This window comes from Hylobates moloch, unplaced genomic scaffold (assembly GCF_009828535.3).
Source record: "Hylobates moloch isolate HMO894 unplaced genomic scaffold, HMol_V3 SCAFFOLD_14, whole genome shotgun sequence".
Taxonomy (NCBI): Eukaryota; Metazoa; Chordata; class Mammalia; order Primates; family Hylobatidae; genus Hylobates; species Hylobates moloch.
The window spans coordinates 71,572,220-71,600,085 of NW_026652289.1; the positions used below are offsets into that span (position 1 = coordinate 71,572,220).

General features: G+C 41.4%; 1 protein-coding gene across 3 annotated transcripts in view; it reads right to left on the reverse strand.

Annotated features, from left to right (window-relative positions):
- The window catches only part of STARD9 (StAR related lipid transfer domain containing 9), a 149,491-nt gene that overhangs the window by 81,681 nt on the left and 39,944 nt on the right, over nt 1-27,866 (reverse strand). For all 3 annotated transcript variants that reach the window (XM_032176011.2, XM_058427310.1, XM_058427311.1), the window contains exons 4-7: nt 6,666-6,782; nt 3,402-3,434; nt 3,254-3,315; nt 2,531-2,643 (exon numbers count right to left, since the gene is read on the reverse strand). In XM_032176011.2, coding sequence (XP_032031902.1) covers nt 2,531-2,643; nt 3,254-3,315; nt 3,402-3,434; nt 6,666-6,782 — 325 coding nt within the window. The remainder of the gene's footprint in view (nt 1-2,530; nt 2,644-3,253; nt 3,316-3,401; nt 3,435-6,665; nt 6,783-27,866) is intronic.

Here is a 27,866-nt window from a genome sequence, read left to right on the forward strand (position 1 = left end):
CAAGAAACTTGTAACACAGAATCTAAGAGATTTTTTACTGGTTTAGAATGTAGTATTTCCTACCTCCCTCCCCTCAAGGGTTCACTCCATAAAGGTATCCAAAAGCATCCTGAACTTTGCACCATGAACCCTGAGATTTGAGTCCTGATCCTGTCATTGACATTGGACATATAACCCAAGCTGTATGACCTTTCAAAAGTCATATTTTCTGAGTTGCAGGTACTATACCAATCAAATCATCTAGGATCCTAGGTCTCCTTCCAGGTTCTTGATATACAGGATTCTGTTCCATTCCTCTCTTCCAGTACAATGCAAGTTTCCCAGTTTCAATTCTGTCCCAACTCTAGCTGTGTGACTTTGGGAACAACCCTTAACTTTCTCCAGATTTCATTGTTTTCTGTAGAATGCAGATATCTGAACTATGTCTGAGGTCTTCCTCTGGTTACTCCTCCCACACATACACACACAGACTTTTTTTTTTTTTTTTTTTTTTTTTGGAGACGGAGTCTTGCTGTGTCGCCAGGCTGGAGTGCAGTGGTGTGATCTTGGCTCACTGCAACCTCCGCCTCCAGGTTCAAGCGATTCTCCTGCCTCAGCCTCGCGAGTAGCTGGGACTACAGGTGCGCACCACACACCTGGCTAATTTTTTTGAATTTTTAGTAGAGACAGGGTTTCACCACATTGACCAGGATGGTCTCAATCTCCTGACCTCATGATCTGCCCGCCTCAGCCTCCCAAAGTGCTGGGATTTCAGGCGTGAGCCACCGCACCCAGCCCACACACAGACTTTTAAGATGAGAAGCTTGATACCGCTGCATCAACTCATGGTCTGCCTTGAAAGTATTGCTTTACACAGATATGTATACACACAGAGTTTTACAGAGCAAACTTAAACTGGTTCCTAGCAAAGGAAATGGTGTTTTTGTTGTTTCTAGGCTGCCATTTATGACTAAACATTTGGGAAAAGACACAAGTAGCAGAATCAGTCACTGGCATACCTATTGTATCATCCATTTGCCATGCCCTGACCAGAGAAAAGACCGGCTCTTGATGGTTCATGTCCCGCTCCTTATCAGGATTTAAATTAGCATACTACAGCCAGGCACGCTGGCTCACATCTATAATCCTAGCACTTTAGGAAGCTGAGGTGGGAAAATCACTTGAGGCCAGGAGTTCAAGACTAGCCTGGGCAACATAGTGAGATCCCATCTCTACAGCAAATTTAAAAATCCGCTGCCTAGATGCATGCCTGTAGCCCTAGCTACCTGGGAGACTGGGGTGGAAGGATCACTTGAGCCCAGGAGTTCAGGTTGCAGTGAGCTATGATTGCATCACTGCATTCCAGCTTGGGTGACAGAATAAGACCTTGTGGCTAAAAAAATAAAAATAAAAAATAAACTAGCATACTGCTATAGGAACATAAAACGTATATATTACTTCCTTTTTTTTTTTTAGATGGCATCTCGCTCTGTCGCACAGACTGGAGTGCAGTTGCGCAATCTCGACTCACTGCAACCTCTGCCTCCCAGGTTTAAGCGATTAGCCTGCCTCAGCCTGCCGAGTAGCTGGGATTACAGGTACTTGCCACCACACCCAGCTAATCTTTTGTATTTTTAGTAGAGACAAGGTTTCACCATGTTGGCCAGGCTGGTCTCGAACTCCTGACCTCCAGCAAATTCACCCACCTCAGCCTCTCAAAGCATTGGGATTACAGGCGTAAGCCACTGCGCCTGGGCCATATATTACTTCTTATAAGTGGCCTGGAAGGGTAAAAACTTCACCTATAAAAGAACCCAACTGTTGCTACTTAATAGCAGGACCTACCTTAATGATATAAGACAGATGGTACCAAGCACCAAACATCAGTACTTGGTTAGGAAACACATCAAATCCTACCCCATGTCTGATGTCTGACTTTGCCCTATCTCTCCTACCTACTGACTACCACCACCAATGGAAGAGAAAGGGGACTGGTTTACCAGGGAACCAGTAGAGGCCATGCCATATTGGGCGCCTGCATACTCCACCACATTCCCTACAGTTTTCCCTCTCATTCACCATGCTTTAGCCACACTGGCCCCTTGAAAACACCAAGCCTTCTCCCAGGGCTCTAGTCCATTCCACTCCCTCTTCCTGAAACACTTCTCACCTTGTTATGTCATTCTTCACATGACTATACTCCTTTCAGGTCTTAGCTTAAATGTTTCCTCCTCATAGAAGCTCTTCCTGATCACCCTATACAAGTGGGTCACCAACACTTTCCAGTGCTCTTTGCCATTGACATCCATTTATTTATTAACCTTTATCACTATTTGTAATTGTTTGTTTCCTGACTCACACCCACTAGATTGTAAGCTTGCCTGAGGGCAGGACCACGTCTTCTCTATTTATCAATATATATTCAGTGTCTAGCACAGTAGCTGGCACACAATAAGTGTTCATTACACCTATGTTCAATGAATTAGTGAACATTAGGAGAGCTTCCCAGGCTTCAGTTTGGTTTCAGATCTCCAGGACCACAGTAGCTCACCTTGTACATAGGGCCCCATCTCTGGATGCTCCCTGACCCGCAGGGTATAGGACTTTTTTTGACCAGATTGCTTCAACAGATCCCTCACCCGTTCATTATAGATTTCTAGAAAACTAGAGATAAGTAGAAAAAGGCAACATAATTATATTTTGGAAAAAAGTAGAAACAACACTGAGCTAAAAATCAGGAGATCTTAGTTCCTGTTCCAGCTCCACTTCTGACACTCTAAGGTATTGATCAAGCCAAGGTTCCGCCTTGATTCTCTTTCCATACATACACAATAGAATTTTTTGTATTTTTTATTTTTGAGACAGTCTCGCTCTGGCTCACAGGCTGGAGTGCAGTGGCACGATCTCGGCTCACTGCAATCTCCGCCTCCCAGATTCACCGCACCCGGCCACAGAGGTTGTTTCTTGAGTGAATTTCAAACATGACCCTTGAGCTCTATTGTTCTGTGAAGGCATCTCAAGGGCTACTAGACAGCCAGGGTAAGTTGGGCCACAGAAGGAAAGACCTGCTTGTTAAGTCTATGGGTAGGAAATTAAGTTTTCTACAACCAAGGGCCTAAGTATCTTTCTCAGCTCTTGTACTGCAAGGTATTTCTTCTGTGGCTTTTCTCCATCCCTGTGGTGACTCTGGAAGCAAAGACAGGACAGCTGAACATGGTAGAATTTGAAGTGGAAGGAGAACTACTGTAGGTCCCAGAGCTTGGTAGGTTCTTACCTTACTTTTATCCTACAGGAGGAAGGCAGTGAGGCACAGTCTTTCTCCCTGACGAAGAGACCCTGCACAAACCAGAGGGTTGGGGTTTCACTGTAGGAACTGTACAGAGACCTACTTTGAGAGGATCCAGCCAAAAGATAGTCTATACCTCACATATCCGTGGTGTCAACCCAACAGAGGCCTGGAGAACAGAAGAAAGGAAAGCATTATTGTTTACTCAAGATGATGCCCTCCGCCACGGAATACTCAGGAACCATCCTCAGCATGGGGGATGAGTGCATGGACTCCTTGTGCTAGCCTCTTCACTTCAGGCAGTTTCACTGGGGAATACAGAAGACTTTTATGTGCCAGTGCTCTGAGAGACACTCATGGGAGAAATGTACCAAATGAGAGGCGTATGTATCACCATAAGAAGGAAAAGAGGAGAAGCCAGCAAACCCACATACCTGCTTTTATGCAATGAAGATTACACTATGCTTGGATAAAAACTCTTTACCAATGTTCCTCCTAGACCCCCTATACCTCCAATCCTTACAGGGGGACTAGAGTATATGAGTATTCAAAATACACATTTAGACCAGGTGTGGTGGCTCACCCCTGTAATCCCAGCACTTTGGGAGGCTGAGGTGGGTGGATCACTTGAGCTCAGGGGTTAGATACAAGCCTGGGCAACCTGCAGAGACCCTGTCTCTACTAAAAATACAAAAAAATTAGCCAGGCATGGTGGCGTGTGCCTATGGTCTCAGCTAATCGGGAGGCTAAGGTGCGAGGATCGCTTGAACCCAGGAGGCAGAGGCTGCAGTGAGCTGAGATCGTGTCACTGCACTCCAGCTTGGATAACAGAGTGAGACCCCATCTCAAAAACAAAACAACAAAAACAACAACAACAAAAAAACACATTTAGAAAGAGGTAGTTTCTTTTCCCATCTTGTATCCAGTGCTAACTTGTACTCAGTTAAGGGCTTATACTTTTGGTTTAGTGGCCAATTTCTTTTTTTTTTTTAATTATTATTTTTTTGAAATGGAGTTTCACTCTTGTTGCCCAGGCTGGAGTACAATGGCACGATCTTGGCTCACTGCAACCTCCATCTCCCGAGTTCAAGCAATTCTCCTGCCTCAGCTTCCCGAGTAGCTGGGAGTACAGGCGCCCACCATCACACCTGACTAATTTTTGTATTTTTAGTAGAGACGGGGTTTCACCATGTTGGCCAGGCTGGTCTCGAACTCCTGAGCTCAGGTGATCCGCCTGCCTCAGCCTCCCAAAGTACTGGGATTACAGGTGTGAACCAACACGCCCAGCCCCAATTCTTCTTTTAATGTCAAATACTGTGAAATCACACTAAACACAGGACAAAGCGAGCAATGAGCTAGGCCCAAGACATCAGGGATAATCATCTAAGAGGAATCATGTCCTATAGAATGTCCCTGTGTAGTGTTTATTTGTTACCCACCTAACAGGATATATATACTTTTAGAGACAGGGTCTCTTTTTATTTATTTATTTATTATTTTTTTTAGATGGTCTCGCCCCATTTCCCAGGCTGGAGTGCAATGGCATAATCTCAGCTCACTGCAACCTCTGCCTCCCGGGTTCAAGCGATTCTCATGCCTCAGCCTCCCAAGTAGCTGGGATTACAGGTACACGCCACCATGTCTGGCTGATTTTCTGTGATAAAGGAAGGCTCTTATTAAATCCTACACACTTTTGAAAGCCCCTGGCTCAGGAGCTAGTTCTCCTGCTTTCTTCCAACACACAGATCTAACACATGTAGGCTTGGAGCTTGGCCACAATAATCAAATCTCTGCACAGCTCTAGCCTGCACTTAAGATTTAGTCCAGATCTTGTCCACAACAAAGGTGCAAAATAGATTCAAATAATGAACCTGGAGATAACGAGAAATTCAGCAGGACTGACGAGAACTGCTTTGCCACAGGGAGCTGTAAAATTTTAGTAGAGACTTGGTTTCACCATATTGGCCAGGCTGGCCTCGAACTCCTGACCTTGAGATCCGCCCGCCTCAGCCTCCCAAAGTGCTGGGATTACAGGAAGGAGCCACCCCACCCAGCCGAGACAGGGTCTCTTACTTTGTTGCCCAGGCTGGAGTACAGTGGCAAGATCATGGCTGATCACTGTAGCCTCAACTTCCCAGGCTGAAGCCATCCTCCCACCTCAGCCTCCTAAGTAGCTGGGACCACAGGCATGTGCCCCCACACCTGGCTAATTTTTGTATTTTTTGTAGAGATGGGGTCTCCCTATGTTGCCTAGACTGTTCTCAAATTCCTGGGCTTAAGAGATCTTTCTGCCTCAGCCACCCCAAAGTGTTGAGATTATAGGTGTGAGCCACTGCACCTGGCACCCTGACAAGGATATTTCTAAACCCAAAACAAAAAAATATTCTTAAGGAACTCTGCCCTCCTGATTTTCTGTGATAAAGGAAGGCTCTTATTAAATCCTACATACTTTTGAAAGCCCCTGGCTCAGGAGCTAGTTCTCCTGCTTTCTTCCAACACACAGCTAACACACGTAGGCTTGGAGCTTGGCCACAATAATCAAATCTCTGCACAGCTCTAGCCTGCAGTTAAGATTTAGTCCAGATATTGTCCACAACAAAGGTGCAAAACAGATTCAAATAATGAACCTGGAGATAACGAGAAATTCAGCAGGACTGACGAGAACTGCTTTGTCAAAGGGAGCTGTAAAATTCTAAGGCTCTTCAGGGTTTAATAAAGAGGGGTTAAGGCCGGGCACGGTGGCTCACACCTGTAATCCCAGCACTTTGGGAGGCTGAGGCGGGCAGATCACGAGGTCAGGAGATTGAGACCATCCTGGCTAACATGGTGAAACTCCGTCTCTACTAAAAATACAAAAAATTAGCCGAGTGTGGTGGCGGGCGCCTGTAGTCCCAGCTACTTGGGAGGCTGAGGCAGAAGAATAGCGTGAACCCGGGAGGCGGAGCTTGCAGTGAACTGAGATTGCGCCACCGCACTCAAGCCTGGGTGACAGAGCAAGACTGTATCTCAAAAATAGATATATAAATAAATAAATAAATAAATAAATAGGGGTTAATTATTCAAAGTTTACCTTCCAATTAAATGCTGAAAAACTCATTCTTTTTTTTTTTTTTTTGAGATGGAGTTTCGCTCTTGTTGCCCAGGCTGGAGTGCAATGGCACGATCTCAGTTCACCGTAAGCTCTGCCTCCCGGGTTCCCACCTTGTCCTCCCAAAGTGCTGGGATTACAGGCATGAGCCACTGCGCCCAGCCGAAAAACTCATTCTTAAAACAGAAGTCTCATTCAATCTTCTTTAAAGTTGACTGACTACAGAAATCATATTCTATCTCACAGTAGTAAGGACAATGCAAGGTTCAGGCTTGCTGTGGCATTAGGAATATATATCCTCGTAATACTCACTGGGGTCCCCAGCATGGTATATGTCTTCCCAGAGCCTGTCTGTCCATAAGCAAAAAGGCATATATTATAGCCTTTGGCAACTCCAGACAGTACTTCCGTCCCTAAATCCTGGAAAACCTGTAACAACAAAAGCAGAGAAAATATCACTGTGGTCCTTCTCATTGCAGATTTAGAATTATTTTCTAATCTAAAAAATATATAAAATATTTCAAACATCCATGACTATTAATTCACTACCATTTCATAAGAATCAACTTAGCTTCATAAAAAGATAGCTAAGGAAAATTCATTCATTCAGCCCGTCAAATTTTTTAAATGCCTACTGTATCTAGACACCATACTAGACTCTGAAGATAAGATACAAAAGTAATATGGTCTCTAAACTTAAGGCAAAGAGAGTGTAGAAGAGCAAAGGTATGCAAGCAAAATAATTTTGTATCTCTCGTAAGAAAACGTTTAATATGGTTAATCAGGTAAAGCTGCAGTGAAATATTGCCCAGTAACATACAAATTCAGGGTCTTAGGATACCATACTGAAGATCAGTAAGACCAGAAGTTAGGGAGGTGTTTTCCACATGCATTTATTTTCTACACACTCCCTCCTCAGATTGACCCTAAGAGCTGGCTGGTTCTGCTGGTAATTTACCCCTGCTTTAGTGAATCAGAAATAGGCAGACGTCCTCATGTGAAAACTCCTGTACTTGATAAACTGCTTGGAAGTCCTACTGAGCTCTGTTAGGCAGACTCTGGTCTCAGGAAAAAATAGCCAGCTTTATGGGGAAGGCACAGCTTCCTAGTTCAGCCAGCTTTCAGCAGAATGCTGCGTGGGCATCTGCATACCCACGGCTGGTACAGTGGACATTTACCCTTTGTACTGTTGCCCAGCATCAAAATACTCTTCCTTTGAATCTTTGGTTGTGTCAGTCTTGGTGGGAAGCATGGCTCAATGCTCTACTATAGAAGCCAAACAGGCCAGATATTCCTCTCCACCTAGGACAACACTAGCACATGAAATGAAGCCAGAAAGGGCCGGGCGTGGTGGCTCACGCCTGTAATTCCAGCACTTTGGGAGGATGAGGTGGGTGGATCACCTGAGTTCAGGAGTTCAAGACACGTCTGGCCAACATGGCGAAACCCCGTCTCTACTAAAAATACAAAAAATTACCCAGGCATGGTGGCGGGCACCTATAATCCCAGCTACTTGGGAAGCGGAGGCAGGAGAATCGCTTGAACCCAGGAGGTGGAAGTGCAATGAGCTGAGATCGCGCCATTGCACTCCAGCCTAGGCAACAGAGTGAGACTCCATCTCGAAAAAAAAAAAAAAAAAGAAAGAAATGGGGCCGGATAACTAGATGTCACTTGACAACTAGATTATCATTTGAATTTTGAAAGAAAGACATAAAAATAAAGAACAGTTAATAAATTGTCCATGCTGGCATCAAGGATCCAATAGCACCGCCTGCTGGGCATATAGTGGTAGAAGTGCCAAGTGTGTGCTCAAACCAGATGATTCTGTGATATGGTTCTGCCTGGGGTCCCTGCTGCTTAGTTAGCATCCCATGCCTTTCTGCCCATTTTTCAACTTCCCCTTCAATTCTGTGACTCCTCTGATATGATTCCAAGGTGTAGTGTGTTCTTACACTTCAAAGCTGTGTGATCTTGGGCAAGTTACTTAAACTTTGTAAACATCAGTTTTTTTTAGGTATAAAATGTTTATTTTTGTATCTGTAATAGAGGTTTGTTGTGAAGATTAAACAAAGTAATACACTTAATTAGGGACAAAGATAGAAGCTGCTAACTCAAGACTACACTCCCTGTTTTTTTTGTTTTTGTTTTTGTTTTTGTTTTGTAATTGAGAAAGGGTCTTTTTTTTTTTATGAAGATGGAGTCTTGCTCTGTCACCCATGTTGGAGCGCAGTGGCACAGTCTTGGCTCACTGCAACCTCTGCCTCCTGGGTTCAAGCAATTCTCCTACCTCAGCCTCCTGAGTAGCTGGGATTACAGGCGCCCGCCACCACGCCTGGCTGATTTTTTTTTTTTATATTTTAGTAGAGACAGAGTTTCACCATGTTGCCCAGGCTGGTCTCGAACTCCTGAGCTCCGGCAATCCACCTGTCCCGGCCTCCCAAAGCGCTAGGATTACAGGCTTGAGCCACCACGTCCGGCCGAGACAGGGTCTTGCTGTGTCCCCCAGGCTGGAGTGCAGTGGCACAATCTTGGCTTACCACAGCCTCGACCTCTTGGGCTCAAACGATCTCCCTACCTTGGCCTCCCCAGCAGCTGGAACTACAGGTGTGCACCACCATGCCCAGCTAATTTTTTTGTATTTTTGTGGAGACAGGTCTCCCCATGTTGCCCAGGCTGGTATTGAACTCCTGGGCTCGAGTGATCCATGTACTTCGGCCTCCCAAAGTGCTGGGATTACAGGTGTGCACCACTGTGCCTGGCCCTTTATTTATTTTTTTCTTGAGACATGGTCTTATCCTGTCAGCTAGGCTGAAGTGCAGTGGCACAGTCATAGCTTACTGCAGCTTCGAGCTCCTGGGCTCAAGGGATCATCTCACCTCAGCCTCTTGAGTAGCTAGGATTACAGGCATTTTTATTAGTTTTCTCTTTATTAGTTTGTTTATTTGTTTTAATAATCAGTGTTAAGTTGTCATCCGTTTAAACGAATGGGTTATTTGCAAGCCTCATGGTAACCTCAAATCAAAAAACCTACAAAAGATACACAAAAAATAAAAAGAAATTAAAACATGTCACCAGAGAAAATCACCCTCACAAAACAGGAAGACAGGAAGAAAAGAAAGAGGGAAGAAAAGACCACAAAACAACCAGAAAACAAATAACAAAATGGCAGAAGTCCTTACTCATCAATAATAATGTTGAACGTAAAGGGACTAAACTCTCCAATCAAAAGACAGAGTTAAATGGATTTAAAAAACAAGACCCAACAATCTGTTGCCTACAGGAAACACATTTCACCTATAAAGACACATATACACCGAAAACAAAGGGAGAGAAAAAGATATCCCGTGCAAATGGAAACCAAAAAAGAGAATAGCTACATGTATATCAGACAAAATAGATTTCAAGACAAAAACTTAAAAGAGACAAAGGTCATTATATAATCAGAAAGGGGTCAATTCAGCAAAAGGATGTAACAATTATAAATATATATGCACCCAGCACTGGATCACCCAGATATACATAAAGCAAATATTATTAGAGCTAAAGAGAGAAAGAGAGACCTCAATACCATAATAGCTGGAGATTTCAACACCCCACTTTCAGCATTGGATAGATCATTCAGACAGAAAATCAACAAAGAAATGTTGGACTTAATCTGCACTGTAAACCAAATGGACCTAATAGATACTTATAGAACATTTCATCCAATGGCTGCAGAAATACACATTCTGCTCCTCAGCACATGGATCATTCTCAAGAATAGACCATATGTTCAGCCACAAAACACATCTTAAAGAATTTTAAAAAATCTTCCTGAAAGGTGGGTTAAGGAAAAAATAAATAAAAATAAATAATAATTCCAAAAAGCTGAAATCATATCAAGTTTCTATGACCACAATGGAATAAAATTAGAAATCAATAACAAGAGGAATTTTGTTATTGATTTCACATGATTCCATGTGTGTGAAACTATACACACATGGAAATTAAACAATATACTCCTGAATGACCAGTAGGCCATTGAACAAAATAAGAAGAAAATTTTAAAATTTCTTTCTTTTTTTTTTTGGAGACAGAATCTCGCTCTGTCACCCAGTCTAGAGTACAATGGTGTGATCTCAGCTCACTGCAACCTCTGCCTCCCGAGTTCAAGCAATTCTCATGCCCTGGTATCCCAAGTAGCTGAGACTACTGGCCCGCACCACCACGCCTGGCTTTTTTTGTGTTTTAGTAGAGACAGGGTTTCACCATGTTTCCCAGGCTGGTCTTGAACTCCTGAGCTCAGGCGGTCTGCCCAACTTGCCGTCAAAAAGTACTAGCACTACAGGCGTAAGCCACCATGCCTGGCCTAAATTTCTTGAAAACAAATGGATACGGAAACAGAATATACCAGAACAAATGGGATACAGGGAAAGTACCACTAAGAGAAAAGTTTACAGCAATAAGCGTCTATATCAAAAAAGTAGAAAAACTTCAAATAACCTAATAATGCATCTTAAAAACTAGAAAAGTGGCCAGGCATGGTGGCCCATGTCTGTAATCCCAGCACTTTGAGAGGCCAAGGCAAGAAGATCACTTGAGCCCAGGAGTTCGAGACTAGCCTGGGCTCACAAGCTCTACAAACTTTTGCAATATAGCAAGACTCCATTTCTATTTTTTTAATAATAAAAAAAAGGAACTAGAAAAGCAAGAGCAAATCAAACACAAAATGAGCAGCAGAAGAAAAAAACTTAGAGCAGAAATAAATGAAATTGAAATGAAAAAAGCAATACAAAAGATCAATAAAATGAAAAGTTGGTATTTTGAAAAGATAAAATCGATAAGCTTTTAGACAGATGAAGAAAAAAAAGAGAAGACTCACATAAATAAAATCAGAGACGAAAAAGGAAGCATTACAACTGACACTGCAGAAATCCAAAGGCCCATTAGAGACTACTATGACTATATACCAATAAATTGGAAAACCTAGAAAAAAATGGATAAATTCCTAGACACATGCAATCTACCAAAATTGAACCATGAAGAAATCCAAAACCTGAATAGAACAATAACAGGTAATGAAGCTGTAATAAAAATCTCCCAGCAAAGAAAAGCCCAGAACCTGACAGCTTTACTGCTGAATTTTACCAAACATTTAAAGAAGAACTAATACCAATCCTACTAAAACTACTCCAAAAAAATGAAAACAGAATACTTGCAAACTCATCTTTTAAGGCCAGTATTACCCTGATACCAAAACCACACAAAGATACATCAAAAAAAGAAAACTACAGGCCAATATCCCTGATGAACATTGATGCAAAAATCTTCAACGAAATACCAGCAAACCAAATTCAACAACATGTTAAAAAGATCACTCAGACTGGGCGTGGTGGCTCATACCTGTAATCTCAGCACTTTGGGAGCCCGAGGCAGGGAGATCATGAGGTCAGGAGATCGACACTATCCTGGCTAACGTGATGAAACCCCATCTCTACTAAAAATACAAAAAATTAGCTGGGTGTAGTGGCACGCACCTGTAGTCCCAGCTACTCAGGAGGCTGAGGCAGGAGAATCACTTGAACCCAGAAGATGGAGGTTGCAGTGAGCCAAGATTGCACCACTGCACTCCAGCCTGAGCGACAGAGCGAGACTCAGTCTCACAAAAAAAAAAAAAAAAAAAGATCATTTATCATGACCAAGTGGAATTTATCCTAGGGATGCAAGGATGGGTCAACATATGAAAATCGATGAATGTGATACATCATGTCAACAGAATGAAGGACAAAACCATATGATTATTTCAACTATTGTTGAAAAGGCATTTGATAAAATTCAACATCCCTTTTATGATAAAAAAAAAACCCTTGAAAAACTGGGTACACAAGGAACATACCTCAACACAATAAAAGCCATATACAAGAAGAGATTCACAGCTAGTATCAGACTGAACAGGAAAAAACTGAAAGCCTTTCCCTCTAGGATCTGGAATAAGACAACAATGCCCATTTTCACCATGGTTATTCAATGTAGAAGTCCTAGCTAGAGCAATCGGACAAGAGAAAGAAAGAAAAAGCATCCAAATTGGAAAGGAAGAAGTCAAATTATCCCTGTTTGCAGATAATATATTATATTTGGGAAAACCTAAAGACTCCACCAAAAACTTGTTAGAACTCATAAACAAATTCAGTAAACTTGCAAGATACAATATCAACATATAAAAATCAGTAGCATTTCTACATGCTAACAGAGAACAATCTGAAAAAGAAATCAAGAATGCAATCCCATTTACAATAGCTATAAATAAGATACCTAGGAATAGTCTTAACCAAAGTGAAAGACCTCTACAATGAAAACTATAGGCTAGGCACAGTGGTTCAAGCCTGTAATCCCAGCACTTTAGGAGGCTGAGGAAGAGGATCCCTTCAGTGCAAGAGTTCAAGATCAGCCTGGCAACATGTTGAGACCTTGTCTCTACAAAAAACAAAATTAGCAGGGTGTAGTGGTGTACACCTGTAGTCCTGGCTACTTGGGAGGCTAAGGTGGGAGGATTGCTTGCACCCAGGAGGTCAAGGCTACAGTAAGCCATGATCACGCCACTGCACTCCAGCCTGGACAACAGAGCAAGAGACTGTCTTGGGGAAAAAAAAGAAATTTAACTGGGGTAGTATGAGAAATACTTGCAATCTCTACCAAAATACCAATGACACTCTTCACAGAAATAGAAAAAATAATTCTAAAATTTTTATTGAACCACAGAAGACCCAGAATAGCCAAAGCCATCCTGAGCAAAAAACAAAACTGAAGGAATCATATTACCTGACTTCAAATTATACTACAGAGCTACAGTAGCCAAAACAGCATGGTACTGGCATAAAAACAGACACGCAGACCAATGGAACAAAACAGTGAACCCAGAAAGACATCCACACACCACAGTGAACTCATTTTTGACAAAGGTGCCAAAACATACACTGAGGAGAAGACAGTCTCTTCAATAAATGGTGCTGGGAAAACTGGATATCCACATGCAGAAGAATGAAACTTGACCCCTATCTCTCACCTTATACAAAAATCAAATCAAAATGGATTAAGGACTTAAATCTAAGACCTCAAACTACGAAACTACTAAACATCAACACTGAGAATACTCTCCAGGACATAGGTCTGGGCATAGATTTCTTGAATAACACACCAGAAACACATGCAACTAAAGCAAAAATGGATGAATGGGATCACATCCAGTTAAAAAGCTTCTGCACAGCAAAGGAAGCAATCAACCAAGTGAAGTGACAACCCACAGAACAGGTGAATGTATCTGCAAACTATCCATCTGACAAAGGATTAATAACCAGAACATATAAGGAATGCAAAAATTTCAATAAAAAATCTAAAAATTCAATTTTAAAATAGGCAAAAGATCTGAACAAGCACTTCTCAAAAGAAGACATACAAATGACAAACAGACATATGAAAAGGTGTTCAACGTCACTGATCGTCAGAGAAATCCAAATTGAAACTACAATGACTTATCATCTCACCCCAGGAGAAATGGCTTTTATCCAAAAGACAGGTAATAATGAATGCTGGCGAGGATGTGGAGAAAAGGGAACCTTTATACAGTATTGGTGGGAATGTAAATTAGTACAGCCACTATGGAGAACTATGAGGGTTCCTCAAAAAAAAAAAAAAGCACTAAAGATAAAATTACCATATGATCCAGCAATCCCACTACTGAGTATTTATCCAAAGAAAATGAAATCAGTATGTCAAAAAGGTATCTGCACTCCCATGTTTATTGCAGTACTATTCACAATAGCCAGGATTTGGAAGCAACCTAAATGTCCATCAGGAGGCAAACATAAACAAAATGTGGTACATATACAAAATGGAGTACTACTCAGCCATAAAAACGGTGAAACCCTGTCATTTACAAAAACATGGATAGAACTGGAACACATTAAGTGAAATAAAGCAGGCACAGAAAGACAAACTTGTGGGAGCTAAAAATTAAAACACCTGAACTCATGAAAACAGAGAGTAGAATGATGGTTACCAGAGGCTTGGAAGGGCAGTGGCGGTAGAGGGGAAGGCGGATGGTTAATGAGTACAAAAAAAGTTAGATAAAATGAATAAGATCTAGTATTTGATAGCATAACGTGGTTACTACAGCCAACAAAAATTTATTGTACATTTTGAAATAACTTTAAGAACATAACTGGAATGTTTGTAACATAAAGAAAGGATAAATGCTTGAGGTGATGGATATCCCATTTACCCTGATGTGATTACTATGCATTGTATGCCTATATCAAAATATCTCATGTAACACATAAACATATATACCTACTATGTACTCATAATTTTTTTTTCTTTTTCTGAGACAAGGTTTCGCTCTGTTGCCCAGGCTAGAGTACAGTGGCACAATCACAGCTTACTGCAGCCTCAACTTCCCAGGCTCAAGCAATCCTCCCACCTTAGCCTCCCAAGTAGCTGGGACTACAGGCACGTGCCCCCATGCCCAGCTAATTTTTGTATTTTTTGTAGAGACGGGGTTTCACCCGTGTTGCCCAGGCTGGTCTCAAACTCCTGGACTCAAAGCAATCCGCCCACCTTGGCCTCCCAGAAAACAACTGGCCAAGCACGGTGGTGCCCACTTGTAATACCAGCACTCTGGGAGACTGAGAGGCCTCAGCTACTTCGGAGGCTGAAGTTGAAGGATCGCTTGAGCTGAGGAGGTAGAGGCTGCAGTGAGCCGACATCACACCACTGCACTCCATCTACCTGGGGTGACAGAGCGAGACGCTGTCTTGAAAAAAAAAACTGATATCAAAAGCCCTCTCATAAACCATTAAATTAAAGATGGCCAGGCACGGTGGCTCACACCTGTAATCTCAGCACTTTGGGAGGTCGAGGTGGGTGGATCACCTGGGGTCAGGAGTTCGAAACCAGCCTGACCAACATGGTGAAACCCCGTCTCTACTAAAAAAAATACAAAATTAGCCGAGCATGGTGGCGCATGCCTGCAATCCCAGCTACTCAGGAGGCTGAGACAAGAGAATCATTTGAACCTGGGAGGCGGAGGCTGCAGTAAGCCAAAATCGCACCACTGCGCTCCAGCCTGGGCAAAAAGAGTAAAACTCTTTCCCCTGCCACAAAAAAAAAAAAAAAAGGAGAAGAAGAAGAAGAAAGAAGAAAGAAGAAAGAAGAAGAAGGAGAAGAAGAAGGAAGAAGGAAGAGGAGGAGGAGGAGGAGGAGGAGGAGGAGAAGGAGAAGAGGGAGAAGAGGAAGAGGAGGAAGAGGAGGAAGAGGAGGAAGAGGAGGAAGAGGAGGAAGAGGAAGAAGAAGAGGAAGAAGAAGAGGAAGAAGAAGAGGAAGAAGAGGAGGAAGAAGAAGAGGAAGAGGAAGAAGAAGAAGAAGAAGAAGAAGAAGAAGAAGAAGAAGGAAGAAGAAGAAGAAGAAGAAGAAGAAGAAGAAGAAGAAGAAGAAGAAGAAAGAAGGAAGAAGAGGAAGAAGAAAACAAATAATTAAAACTCTTGCCAGATGTGGTGGCTCATGCCTGTAATCCCAGCACTTTGGGAGGCTGATGCGGGAGAATCACTTGAGGTCAGGAGTTTCGAGACCAGCCTGGCCAACATGGTGAAACCCTGTCTCTACTAAAAAATACAACAATTAGCCAGGCGTGGTGGCAGGTGCCTGTAATGCCAGTTACTTGGGAAGCTGAGGCAGGAGAACAGCTGGAATTTGGGAGGCAGAGGCTGCAGTGAGCCGGTATCGTACCACTGCGCTCCAGCCTGGGCGACAGAACCAAGACTCCGTCTCAAAAAAATAAATAAGTAAAATAATAATAATAAAAGCTCTTTTTCATATCTTGAAGGTTTTGTTAGGGCTTAGGGGTCATTCTTTTTCTTTTATAAATATGCAAATCATTCCACTGAGAGGGAGGTTAGTTATTCAACAAAATACATGTAGTCCTCAGCCCTTAATACCTTCCTACAGAAAAGTTTCATGCACGTCTATTACAAACTGAAGTTGCTATTAAAAACTAAAATTTCCACACAGAAAAGAAATTCTTCATTAGTTTTTGTTAATCCACCTAAAAAAAAAAATAGGAAGAAGAAAATAGCAGCCAGGTATGGTGGCTCACGCCTGTAAACCCAGCACTTTCGGAGGCCGAGGCGGGTGGATCACCTGAGGTCAGGAGTTCAAGACCAGTCTGGCCAGCATGGTGAAATCCCATCTCTACTAAAATATAAAAATTAGCCGGGAGTGGTAGCATGCGTCTGCAATCCTAGCTACTTGGAAGGCTGAGACAAGAGAACTCCTTGAGCCCGAGAGGCAGAGGTTGCACTGAGCCAAGATTGTGCCACTGCACTCTAGCCTGGGCAACAAAGTGAGACTCTGTCTCCAAAAACAGAAAATAGCTTTAAGGCTGGGGATGGTGGCTCATGCCTGTAATCCCAGCACTTTGGGAGGCTGAGGTGGGCGGACCACTTGAGGTCAGAAATACGAGACTAGCCTGGCCAACATGGTGAAACCCCATCTCTACTAAAAATAAAAAAATTATCCGGGTGTGGTGGTACACACCTGTAATCCCAGCTACTTGGGAGGCTGAGGCAGGAGAATTGTTTGAACATGGGAGGCAGAGGTTGCAGTGGGCCAAGACTGTGCCACCACACTCCAGCCTGGGTGACAGAATGAGACTGTATCAAAAAGAAAATAGCTTTAAATGTCTATGATATGTTCTGTTTAAATGAACTTTAAATATTACTTATCTCCATGGGTCTGTAACTCCATTGTTAAAATAAAATAATCATATTAGAAAACTTTTTTCCCTTTTAGAAAAATTGCTACTAAATGCAGTAACAGATAACATCTTTATTGACAAGGGTCAGTATTTGTGTATTCACTATGAAAATTATTCTCTCATGCCTGTAAACCCAGAACTTAGGGAGGCCAGGGCAGGTGAATCACCTGAGGTCGGGAGTTCGAGACCAGTCTGGCCAACATGGCAAAACTCTGTCTCTAAGAAAAATACAAAAATTAGTTGGGTGTGGTGGCGTATGCCTGTAGTCCCAGCTACTTGGGAGGCTGGGGCAGAAGAATCGCTTGAACCTGGGAGGTGGAGCTGCAACAGACCGAGATTGCGTCACTGCACTCCAGCTTGGATGATAGAGGGAGACTCTGTCTCAATAAAAAAAAAAAGACAACAGAAAATAGTGATAAACAAAAATGATCCCACTATTCAGAGATAATACATTCTTAACATTTTGGTGGTGAAATTACTCTTTCAGACTTTTGTTTTATTTCTAGATAATATATCTAATGTTCCTTCAAGATCTTAAATTCTGATGTAAATACAGCAATTAAGAATACCTAAATATAATGAGGATACTAAGCTGAACCTTGTTTTGTTACATTATAGACATAGTGTTTTTCTGTTTATACTTAGACAACTTAATATTTTTCATTTTAATTAATAATTAAAATTTTCTATTTAATTTCCCAACATATATAGCATGGGAAAGCATACCATAGCTCCACTCCCAAAGCATCCAAGCCTTACATAAGCCACTGTCCACTTGGCAGTAGTGAACAATCTAACACGGGAAAGTGTCATCTGTGCCAGCTTTGCAAACATAAACCCACAGTTTCAGGAAATACTGTCCACTCTTCATAAATGTCAGGTAAATTCTGGGCTGTTCCTTCAATCCCACTATAGGCCATTCATCTTTGGGTCTCTACCAATATAAATGCTTATAGATGCATCTATTCCCATTGTAAGCCTAGCTAGGAGTTAACCGACATAATCTGGGCCCTGGCCCAAGTGTGGACCAGATACTATCCCTGATAAACTGCAGACTTTTCCAGGCAACAGCCTATATGTAACTTTGACAAATGAGTCTAGATTTCCTATTTGCTTCTCCATTTTATGGTGAAATACAGAGATTTATTTCCCATGTTCATCCACATTTTACATTTATCCATGCAATGCATACCACGGAAATTGGTATTTAAACAGTTCCCAAAGAACAAGAGGAGAGAGAGACTACAACAGAAATTTTGAAATGAAGGTAAACACGAACAAAGCCAAACGAAATCTATGCCATACCCAATGGAAAGAAAGAAGAGTCATTATTTTGAAAGAAATGAGTCTTGAAACATGCAAGTCCCAGAACTAGAATTCTCTTAACCTTGGAAGAAAGTATTTATTGAGTTCCTAACAGGAACCCAGCACCACATAGGACACTGAGAGAGGTTTGAAAAACCTTTCAAACACTGTCTTCAGTCGACAACAAACTTACCATATAGTTGGAGAGATAGACCATAGAGTCAGTAAATAGTTCAATACCAGTACATAGTAGAATATGAATAAAGAGTAGACATAAATATTGTATTTGGAGAAAGGAAAATGACTGTGGCCTGAGGTAGTGAGGGAAATGTTCATAGCAGAGTTGACACTTGATCTGCATTTTTTTTTTTTTTTTTAGACAGAGTTTTGCTCTTGTTGCCCAGGCTGGAGTGCAATGGCACGATCTTGGCTCACTGCAACCTCCCCCTCCCAGGTTCAAGAGATTCTCCTGCCTCAGCCTCCCAGGTAGCTGGGATTACAGGCATGTGCCATCGCACCCAGATAATTTTTGTATTTCTAGTAGAGACGGGGATTCTCCATGTTGGTCTGGCTGGTCTCGAACTCCCAACCTCAGGTGATCTGCCTGCCTCGGCCTCCCAAAGTGCTGGGATTACAGGCGTGAGCTACCAGGCCTGGCCCTGATCTGCATCTTAAGCTATACTTACTTATTTCAAAGCACACTTTGAGAGAGGTCCCTACCTTGAAGCCCCACATAATGTCCCCATATAAAGGCCTTCTCTCTTAAGTGAGGTTGACCCCAGGACTGTATCAAGATAAAATATAAAATGTATCCTTATCATTTCAATCCTTCAGAACATCAGAGCTCTCGATAAAACAGTAGAACAACCATGTCACATTATTCCCTCTGAAAAATCTTTGTGCTTCCATTTGTCATCTCTTAATACCTGGCTGTCAACCTTGGAAAGTTCATGGTTCAAACTAAAGATCTCCCATCTCAGGAACAACAGATACCCAGGCAAGTAACCACAGAAACAGTCAAACAAATCTCTTTGCCCCACCCCTTCATTCAAGTTACTTTCGTTTGAACAAGGAAGTATGGATCCAAAACGGAGAGACATCCGCTGGGCAGTGGCTCATGCCTGAAGTCCCAGCTACTCAAGAGTCTGAGGTGGGACGATCACTTGAGCCCAGGAGTTTAAGGTTGCAATGAGCTATGACTTTGCAGCTGCACCCCAGGATAAGCAACAAAGTGAGACCCTGTCTCTTAAAAAAAAAGAGAGAGAGAGAGAGAGAAAGCTACAGGTGATAATGAGAAACTTGGCTTTCATTTTTCATTATTCTTTGTTTGTTTTTTGTTTTTAAGAGACAGGGTCTTACTCTGTCTCTCAGGCTGGAGTGCAGTGGTACAATCACAGCCCACTATAACTTTGAACTCCTGGGCTCAAGGGTCCTCCTGCCTTGGCCTCCAAGTAGCTAGGGCTACAGTTGCACACCATCACAGCCAGCCTCATCATCAGATAAAGGAGTTATAAATTAGGAGACGAAGAAAGCAAGAATGAATTGTTTTCCTTTAACGTAGAGTCAAGGAAACAAACAAAAGAGAATGAATTGTATGGTATTAGATCAGAAGCAGTGAGAACTCATAGGCTTCAATATAGATTGATAAATAGATATATGTATGTGTGTATATATGAAAATATATATGCAAATATATATTCCCTAGCTTTGTCTAACTACTGAGAGGACCTGAAAACAGTAATACCCCAACAGAAATGATCACATCTAGCACCCAGAACCTGGTTTCTAAATACCATTTTCCACTAACAGGAACAAAATGAACATCATAATTGTTAAGTTTAGCCTAAAGCTGTCTCCTTACAGATTTTAAGACTGACCTAAAGGTTTCTCCATACATAGTGATTATAACCTAAGTAAATGTATAAACAGAATGTAACCTACTTGTGTAACAAGTAGCCAAGTTTCAACCAATCACAGACAGCCAACTGTTCAAACTGTGTTCAAATAAAGCAAATGAACTGTAACCAATCCAGCTGTTTCTGTACCTCACCCCTCTGTTTTCTGTATGTCACCTTCCTTTTTCTGTCCATAAATGTTATCCAACCATGTGGCAGCCTCAGGTTCTATCTGAACCTATTGTAGTTCTGGGGGCTGCCTTATCTGTAAATTCTTCTTTGCTCAATTAAGCTCTGTTAAATTTGTCTAAAATTTTTCTTTTACCACAATAAGCAATGATAGTAACAGGTTGCAATTCACTGTATAAAATGGGAAACCATGAATCAAAGATACATAATATAACCATGAATCACAGATATAAATAATTTAAAAGTCTGATGAGGGCTGGAATACATAGTTTCAAAGTACTTCCTATAAAATATTTATTAATTACAAAGAAGAGAAAGAGTAACTTTACAGTGAAAAAAAATCTGGCAGACACCACCTTAATCAAGCAATCAAGGTAAACTCAGTGACACTGCCATCAAGGATATATAATCTGAATGTAATCATGAGGAGACACTGGAAAATCCAAATTAAGGGACATTTATACCAGGTGTGGTGGCCTACCCCTGTAATCCCAGCACTTTGGGAGGCTGAGGCGGGTGGATCACTTGAGGTCAGGAGTTCGAGACCAGCCTGGCCAACATGGTGAAACCCCATCTCTACTAAAAATACAAAATTAGCCAGGTGTGGTGGCAGGCACCTATAATCCCAGCTACACAGGAAGCTGAGGCAGGAGAACTGCTGGAACCTTGGAGGTGGAGGTTGCAGTGAGCCAAGACTGTGCCACTGCACTCCAGCCTGGGCGACACAGGGAAACTCCAACTCCATAATAACATAACATAACATAACATAACATAACATAACATAACATAACAGGGACATTCTACAAAATAATTGTCCTGTAATCTTTGTGTTAATATCATGAACATCAGGGAAAAATTGAGGACCTATTCCAGACTGAATTAGACTAGAGTTAAGATAACTAAATGCAACAAGTGATGCTGAACTTGATCTTTTTGCTATAAGGATCTTATCAGGACAATCAGTGAAACCTGAATGAAGTCTAAGGATTAGATGGTAGCAATTAACACTTTATTTTCCTGAAACTTTTTTTTTTTTCTTTTTTTGAGACAGGTCTCACTCTGTTACCCAGGCTGGAGTGCAGTGGTGTGATCACAGCTCACTGCAGCCTTGACCTCCCAGGCTCAAACAACCCTCCTGACTCAGCCTCTGGAGTAGATGGGAATACAGGTGCGAGCCACCATGCCCGGCTAATTTTTTAATTTTTTGTAGAGACAGAGTCTCGAAAAAAAAAAATCTACTTATAACTGCTGCTAATTGGAGTGTATATTCAAAGCAACTTGAACCTCTGCTCCCACGTTGCAATGCTCAAGCTTGGCCCAAATAAACTTTCTGCTTATTTTGCCTCAGCTTCTTCCTTTCAGGTGAACAGTGAGAAGCAGGTAACCACAAAGGATAGTCCAGTAACCTAGAACCAACAAAAGTGGAAATTCACCACCCCTGGGCCCAAAGGGCCAAGGGAAAGAGGTGGTCACCTGGAAGGAGAATCATGAAGAGAAATCAGCTTAAGAGAAGCTTAACTTTAAGTTAAAAGATGCCAGACCAAGACAATCCTACTGGAGGAAACCCCTCCTGCTGATCTGAATCAAGGCCTCTCATTTATTCAACTCCAACCTCAAGCCTTAGGGCAAGTTAGCCATTGATTAGTAAAACAGTGTATTCATTTTAAGGAATGAACAGGGACAAAAGCAAAATAAACCAGCTTCCCAAGCATGCTAGGCTAATTTTTGTATTTTTTAGTAGAGATGGGGTTTTGCCATGTTGGCCAGGCTGGTCTCGAACTCCTGACCTCAGGTGATCTGCTCTCCTTAGCCTCCCAAAATGCTGGGATTACAGGTGTGAGCCACCACGCCAGGCCTCCTTATGAGAATCTAATGCCTGATGATCTGTCACTGTCCCCATCATCCCCAGATGGGACCATCTACTTGCAGGAAAAAAAGCTCAGGGCTCCCACTGGTTCTACATTATGGTGAGTTACATAATTATTTCATTATATATTACAAAGTAATAATAGAAACAAAGTGCACAATAAATGTAATGTGCTTGAATCATCCTGAATCCATCCCCCCACCTCGCCCCAGTCTGTAGAAAAACTGTGTTCCACAAAAGCGGTCCCTGGTGCCAGAAAGGTTGGGGATCGCTGGCTTGAGTGAATGGATAAACCAACTGTGGTATATCCACACAGTGGAATACTATTGAGCAATAAAAAGAAACCAACTCTTTGATAGATGCAACATGGATGAATCTCAAATGCATTATTATGAGGGAAAAAACCCAGTCTTTTTAAAAAAAAATTTTTTAAGGCAGGGTCTTGCTCTGTCACCCAGGCTGGAGTGCAGTGGCACAATCATGGCTCACTGCAGCCTAAAACCCCTCCCCTTCCACCTCAGCCTCTCAAGTAGCTGGAATTACAGATGTGTGCCACCATGACTGGCTAATTTTTTTTTTTAATTTTTTGTAGTGATGTCTCACTTTGTTGCCCAGGCTGAAAACCCAGTCTTAAAAGGTTACATACTATAGTAAGTCTAGGTATGGGATTCTGGAAAAAGGAAAACTATAGGAACAAAAAGCATACCAGTGGTTGCCAGGGGTTAGGGTGGGAGGATAGTGTGAATACAAAGGGGCAGCACTTGGGAATTCTTGGAGTTGTTCAAATTATTCTGTGTCCTGTCTGTGGTGATTACAATAATCTATGCATGTGTAAATATTCATGGAAATGTACACCAAAAAAAGTAAACTTTGCCATGTGTAAATTTAAATTTTTAAAAATTCAACAAAATTAGAAAGAGTGAAAAACTGAAATTAAAGAGGAAAAACTGAAATTAACAGACTACAAAACAAAATGTGTTATAAAGAATAAATATTTACAAAAGCAATTTCTTTGGAAAAACAATGAAATAGATAATGCCAGATTAAGATGGGGAAAGATTTAAAAAACATATCTGGGGACAAGAAAAAAGAACCATATATAAAAGAAAAAACTGTTGCCTGGGCGCGGTGGCTCACGCCTGTAATCCCAGTACTTTGAAAGGCCGAGGCAGGTGGATCACAAGGTCAAGAGATCGAGACCATCCTGGCCAACACGGTGAAACCCCATCTCTACTAAAAATACAAAAATTAGCCAGGCGTGCTGGTGCGCTCCTGTAGTCCCAGCTACTCGGGAGGCTGTGGCAGGAGAATTGCTTGAACCCAGGAGGCAGAAGTTGCAGTGAGCCCAGATCACGCCACTGCACTCCAGCCTGGGGACAGAGCAAGACTCCGTATCAAAAAAATAAATACAAAATAAAAATTAAAAAAGACAACTTTTTTCAAGTATTTTTTAAATTAGAAGGCGACATTCATGCTAGAGTGATATACTCTAGCACCATAAATTTGGAAACCTAGATGAAATGGATGATTATCTAGCCCAATATAAATTACCAAAATCAATTCAAATAAAAGTGTGTAGAGGCTGGGTGTGGCGGCTCATGCCTGTAATCCTAGCACTTTGGGAAACTGAAGCAGGAGGATCACTTGAGCACAGGAGTTCACGACCAGCCTGGGCAACATAGGGAGGCCCCATCTCTACAAAAAATACAAAAATTAACCAGGTGTGGTGGCGCACACCTGTACTCCCAGCTACTCAGGAGGCTGAGGCAAGAGGATCAACTGAGTTCAGGAGGTCAAGAATGCAGTGAGCTATGATCACACCACTGCACTCCAGCCTGGGAGACAGCAAGGCCCTGTAAATCATAAATAAATAGTAAATAAAAGGGTATATTAAAGAAATACATAACAAAAGTATACTACTAAATGCATAAAGTGTGTACTAAATGAAGGAATGGGCCAAGCACGGTGGCTCACGCCTGTAATCTCAGCACTGTGAGAGACCAGGCAGGAGGATCACTTGAGCCCAGGAGTTTGAGACTAACCTCAATAAGATAGTGGGTTAGCATCACAACTTTCAGTCTATATACACAAAAAATAAAAAAAAAGCAGAGTGTGATATGATAGTGCATGCTGGCAGTCCCAGCTATTCTGGAGGCTGAGGCTGAGATGGAAGTATCGCTTGAACCTGGGAGATTGAGGCTGCAGTGAGCTATAATCGTGCCACTGCACTCCAGCGTAAACAAAAGAGCAAGACCCCGTTTCTAAAAAAGAAAAGAACAAAATAAAAATTTAAACAAAAATGAAGGAATGAAAAGAACAGTGAAAGAGAATTTTAAAATCAAATGGTAGTACAATAAACAAAACTGTTTAGATTCCTTTTCTATATAAAGTTGTGATAATGTGTAATGACTGTTGAAAGTACAAGTTAGTATACTCACATTCCCCCATTGAAAGCTGTGTATATTTATGTACACCGGAGTCTCTTTCATTCTTGAATCCAAACCCAACTAGGGTGATAACTATTATCACCTAGTCCCAGCTACTTGGGAGACTGAGGCAGGAGAATCCCTTGGACCCAGGAGGAGGAGGTTGCAGTGAGCCAAGATCATGCCACTGCATTCCAGCCTGGGCAACAAGAGCAAAACTGTCTCCAGAGAAAAAACATTATTACAGGTATCACCCTATAAATGTTCTTTTCCTCCTAATTTTCTGAAGTCAAACATTAATTTCACTGACATTAATTTCTGAAATCCTGTATTAATCAAAATATGTGAAATAATGTTAATCTAATCAGACACTCTAATAAAATTATGTGAAAGGAATGAAAATTACTTATTCCATCATACTAAAGCAAAACACTGTGCTGGGCATGGCTCTTACTGTGTAAGGTGAATTGTTAGGATTCTTTTACACAATGAATACTTCATTAGAAGTGTTCTATTCAAAACCAGCATTTTAGATCCATACAGCTAATAACACTTAACTCAGGAATTATTTCTGTATTAGATTACTTCCTTAGCACCTTAAAGATGAACTCATTAACCCTTACAATACATTTATGAAGTAGTTACTGTTATTCGCTTTCTTTTTTTTTTTTTTTTTTGAGATGGAGTCTCACTCTGTTACCCAGGCTGGAGTGCAGTGGCACGATCTCGGCTCACTGCAGATCTCGGCTCTGCCTCCTGGGTTCACACCATTCTCCTCAGCCTCCCGAGTAGCTGGGACTACAGGTGCCCACCACTACGCCCGGCTAATTTTTTGTATTTTTAGTAGAGACGGGGTTTCACCGTGTTAGCCAGGATGGTCTCAATCTCCTGACCTCGTGATCTGCCCGCCTCGGCCTCCCAAAGTGCTGGGATTACAGGCGTGAGCCACTGCGTCCGGCCATTCTCTAACTTTCACATGAGAAAACCGAAGGCACACAGCTAGTAATAGGTACTTCTAAACAAAGCTCTTGCTCGCAACCACTGTGATATTCTGCCGCTAACAAAATAACTCTGTTGGCAGAGTTATCAGGAAAGGCAAATCTTATCTGTTGAACACTAAGCTATTACTCTACAATTTAAAATTGTTCCTCAAGGTTTCTTACTTCCCATTTACAGTGGAAGAAACTTTACCATGTCTCCCCTTCAGTATTTCTGAATAACAGTCTCACTAATATTTTGAAATGGCCTTTGGCCAAAAGTAATAAAATCTGATCCCACTCCCATTTGTTTATCATTTTTAGAGTCTTTTTGCCCATTATTAACCTTTTCATTGCACATATTAACCTTTTTATTTGCACAAGTTTCACCCACATGGCCATTATTAAATGAGTAGAACACAATTACATTTTTTCTTTGCTGTTTTCAAATTACAAACAATGCTCACTTCTTTTATCAAGTGAAAAAAAATACAATGTATGAGAAAAAGTTCACCCCTAATCCTACTCATTGAAGTACTCAAATAGTGTGGCCTGATGTGTTTCCTTCCATACCTTTCTCCACATATACAAGGATTTTTGTGGTCTTTTTATTTTTACTGAAATAGATACATACAATATACCTCAACCTGCTTTTTATCACATACTATATCATGGACATAAAGACTGTATCTATTAGCTATGCATATAACTCTTCCTTTTCATGTGTACACATACAGCCACAGTTATGCAAAATACTATTTAAAATAATTGAGACAGCATTCATACTGAGGTGGGAACACTTTATCTCCTTTTCTTTTCTTTTTTTTTTTTTAAATCTCCGTTTCATCTCCCTTCTCTCTTTCCTCCTATGTTAATCCTCACTCCCAGATAACATGTTAACATCAGGCATCCTTTCTTGTTCCTCCCATAGTCATAATCATAAACACACACATTTTATATATATATATATAATATATATATATTATATATATTATATATATAATATATATATAATATATATTATATATATAATAAATATAATATATATTATATATATAAAAAATATATATAATAAATATATAATATATATTATAAATATATAATTATATATATAATATATATAATATATATAATATATATATAATATATTTAGTTACTTCTTTTAAAAATGGAATGTTATTAAATAATTTTTTAACTAAAAAAAAATGGGATGTTATCATATTCTTTTTCAGTCAATATCATCTCATGGAAATTCTTCCAAGGAAGATACAATGTGTTTCATCCTATGAATACACCAAAACTGATTCAACCATTATGAGCAATCGCTTTGTTTCTACTATCTTATCCTTACTAACAATGTTTCCAGTAAACATCCTTGACCATAGCTGGGTGTGGTGGCTCATGCCTATAATCTCAGCACTTTGGGAGGCTGAGGCATCGGATCACTTGAGGTCAGGAGTTTGAGACCAGACTGGCCAACATGGTGAAACACTGTCTCTACTAAAAATACAAAAAAATTAGACGGCATGATGGTGGGCACCTATACTCCTAGCTACTCCGGAGGTTGAGGCAGGAGAATCACTTGAACCCAGGAGACAAGAGATTTCAGTGAGCCAAGATGGCGTCACTGCACTCCAGCCTGGACGACAGAGCAAGACTCTTAAAAAAAAAAAAAAAAAAATCCTTGACTATGTATGCTTATGAACTGTTGGGTTTTTTCTGTTTTTTTGAGACGGAGTCTCGCTCTGTCACCTAGGCTGGAGTGCAGTCCCATGATCTCAGCTCACTGCAACCTCCACCTCCCGGGTTCAAGGGATTCTCCCACCTCAGCCTCCCGAGTAGCTGAGATTACAGGTGCCCACCACCATACCTGGCTAATTTTTCTATTTTTAGTAGAGACAGGGTTTCACTACGCTGGCCAGGCTGGTCTCGAAGTCCTGACCACATGATCTGCCCACCTCGGCCTCCCAAAGTGCTGGGATTACAGGCATGAGCCACCACGCCCAGCCTGGTGTTTTTGTTTTTATAGAATAAGTTTCAGGTGTGGGACCCCTAGGTCAAAGGGTAA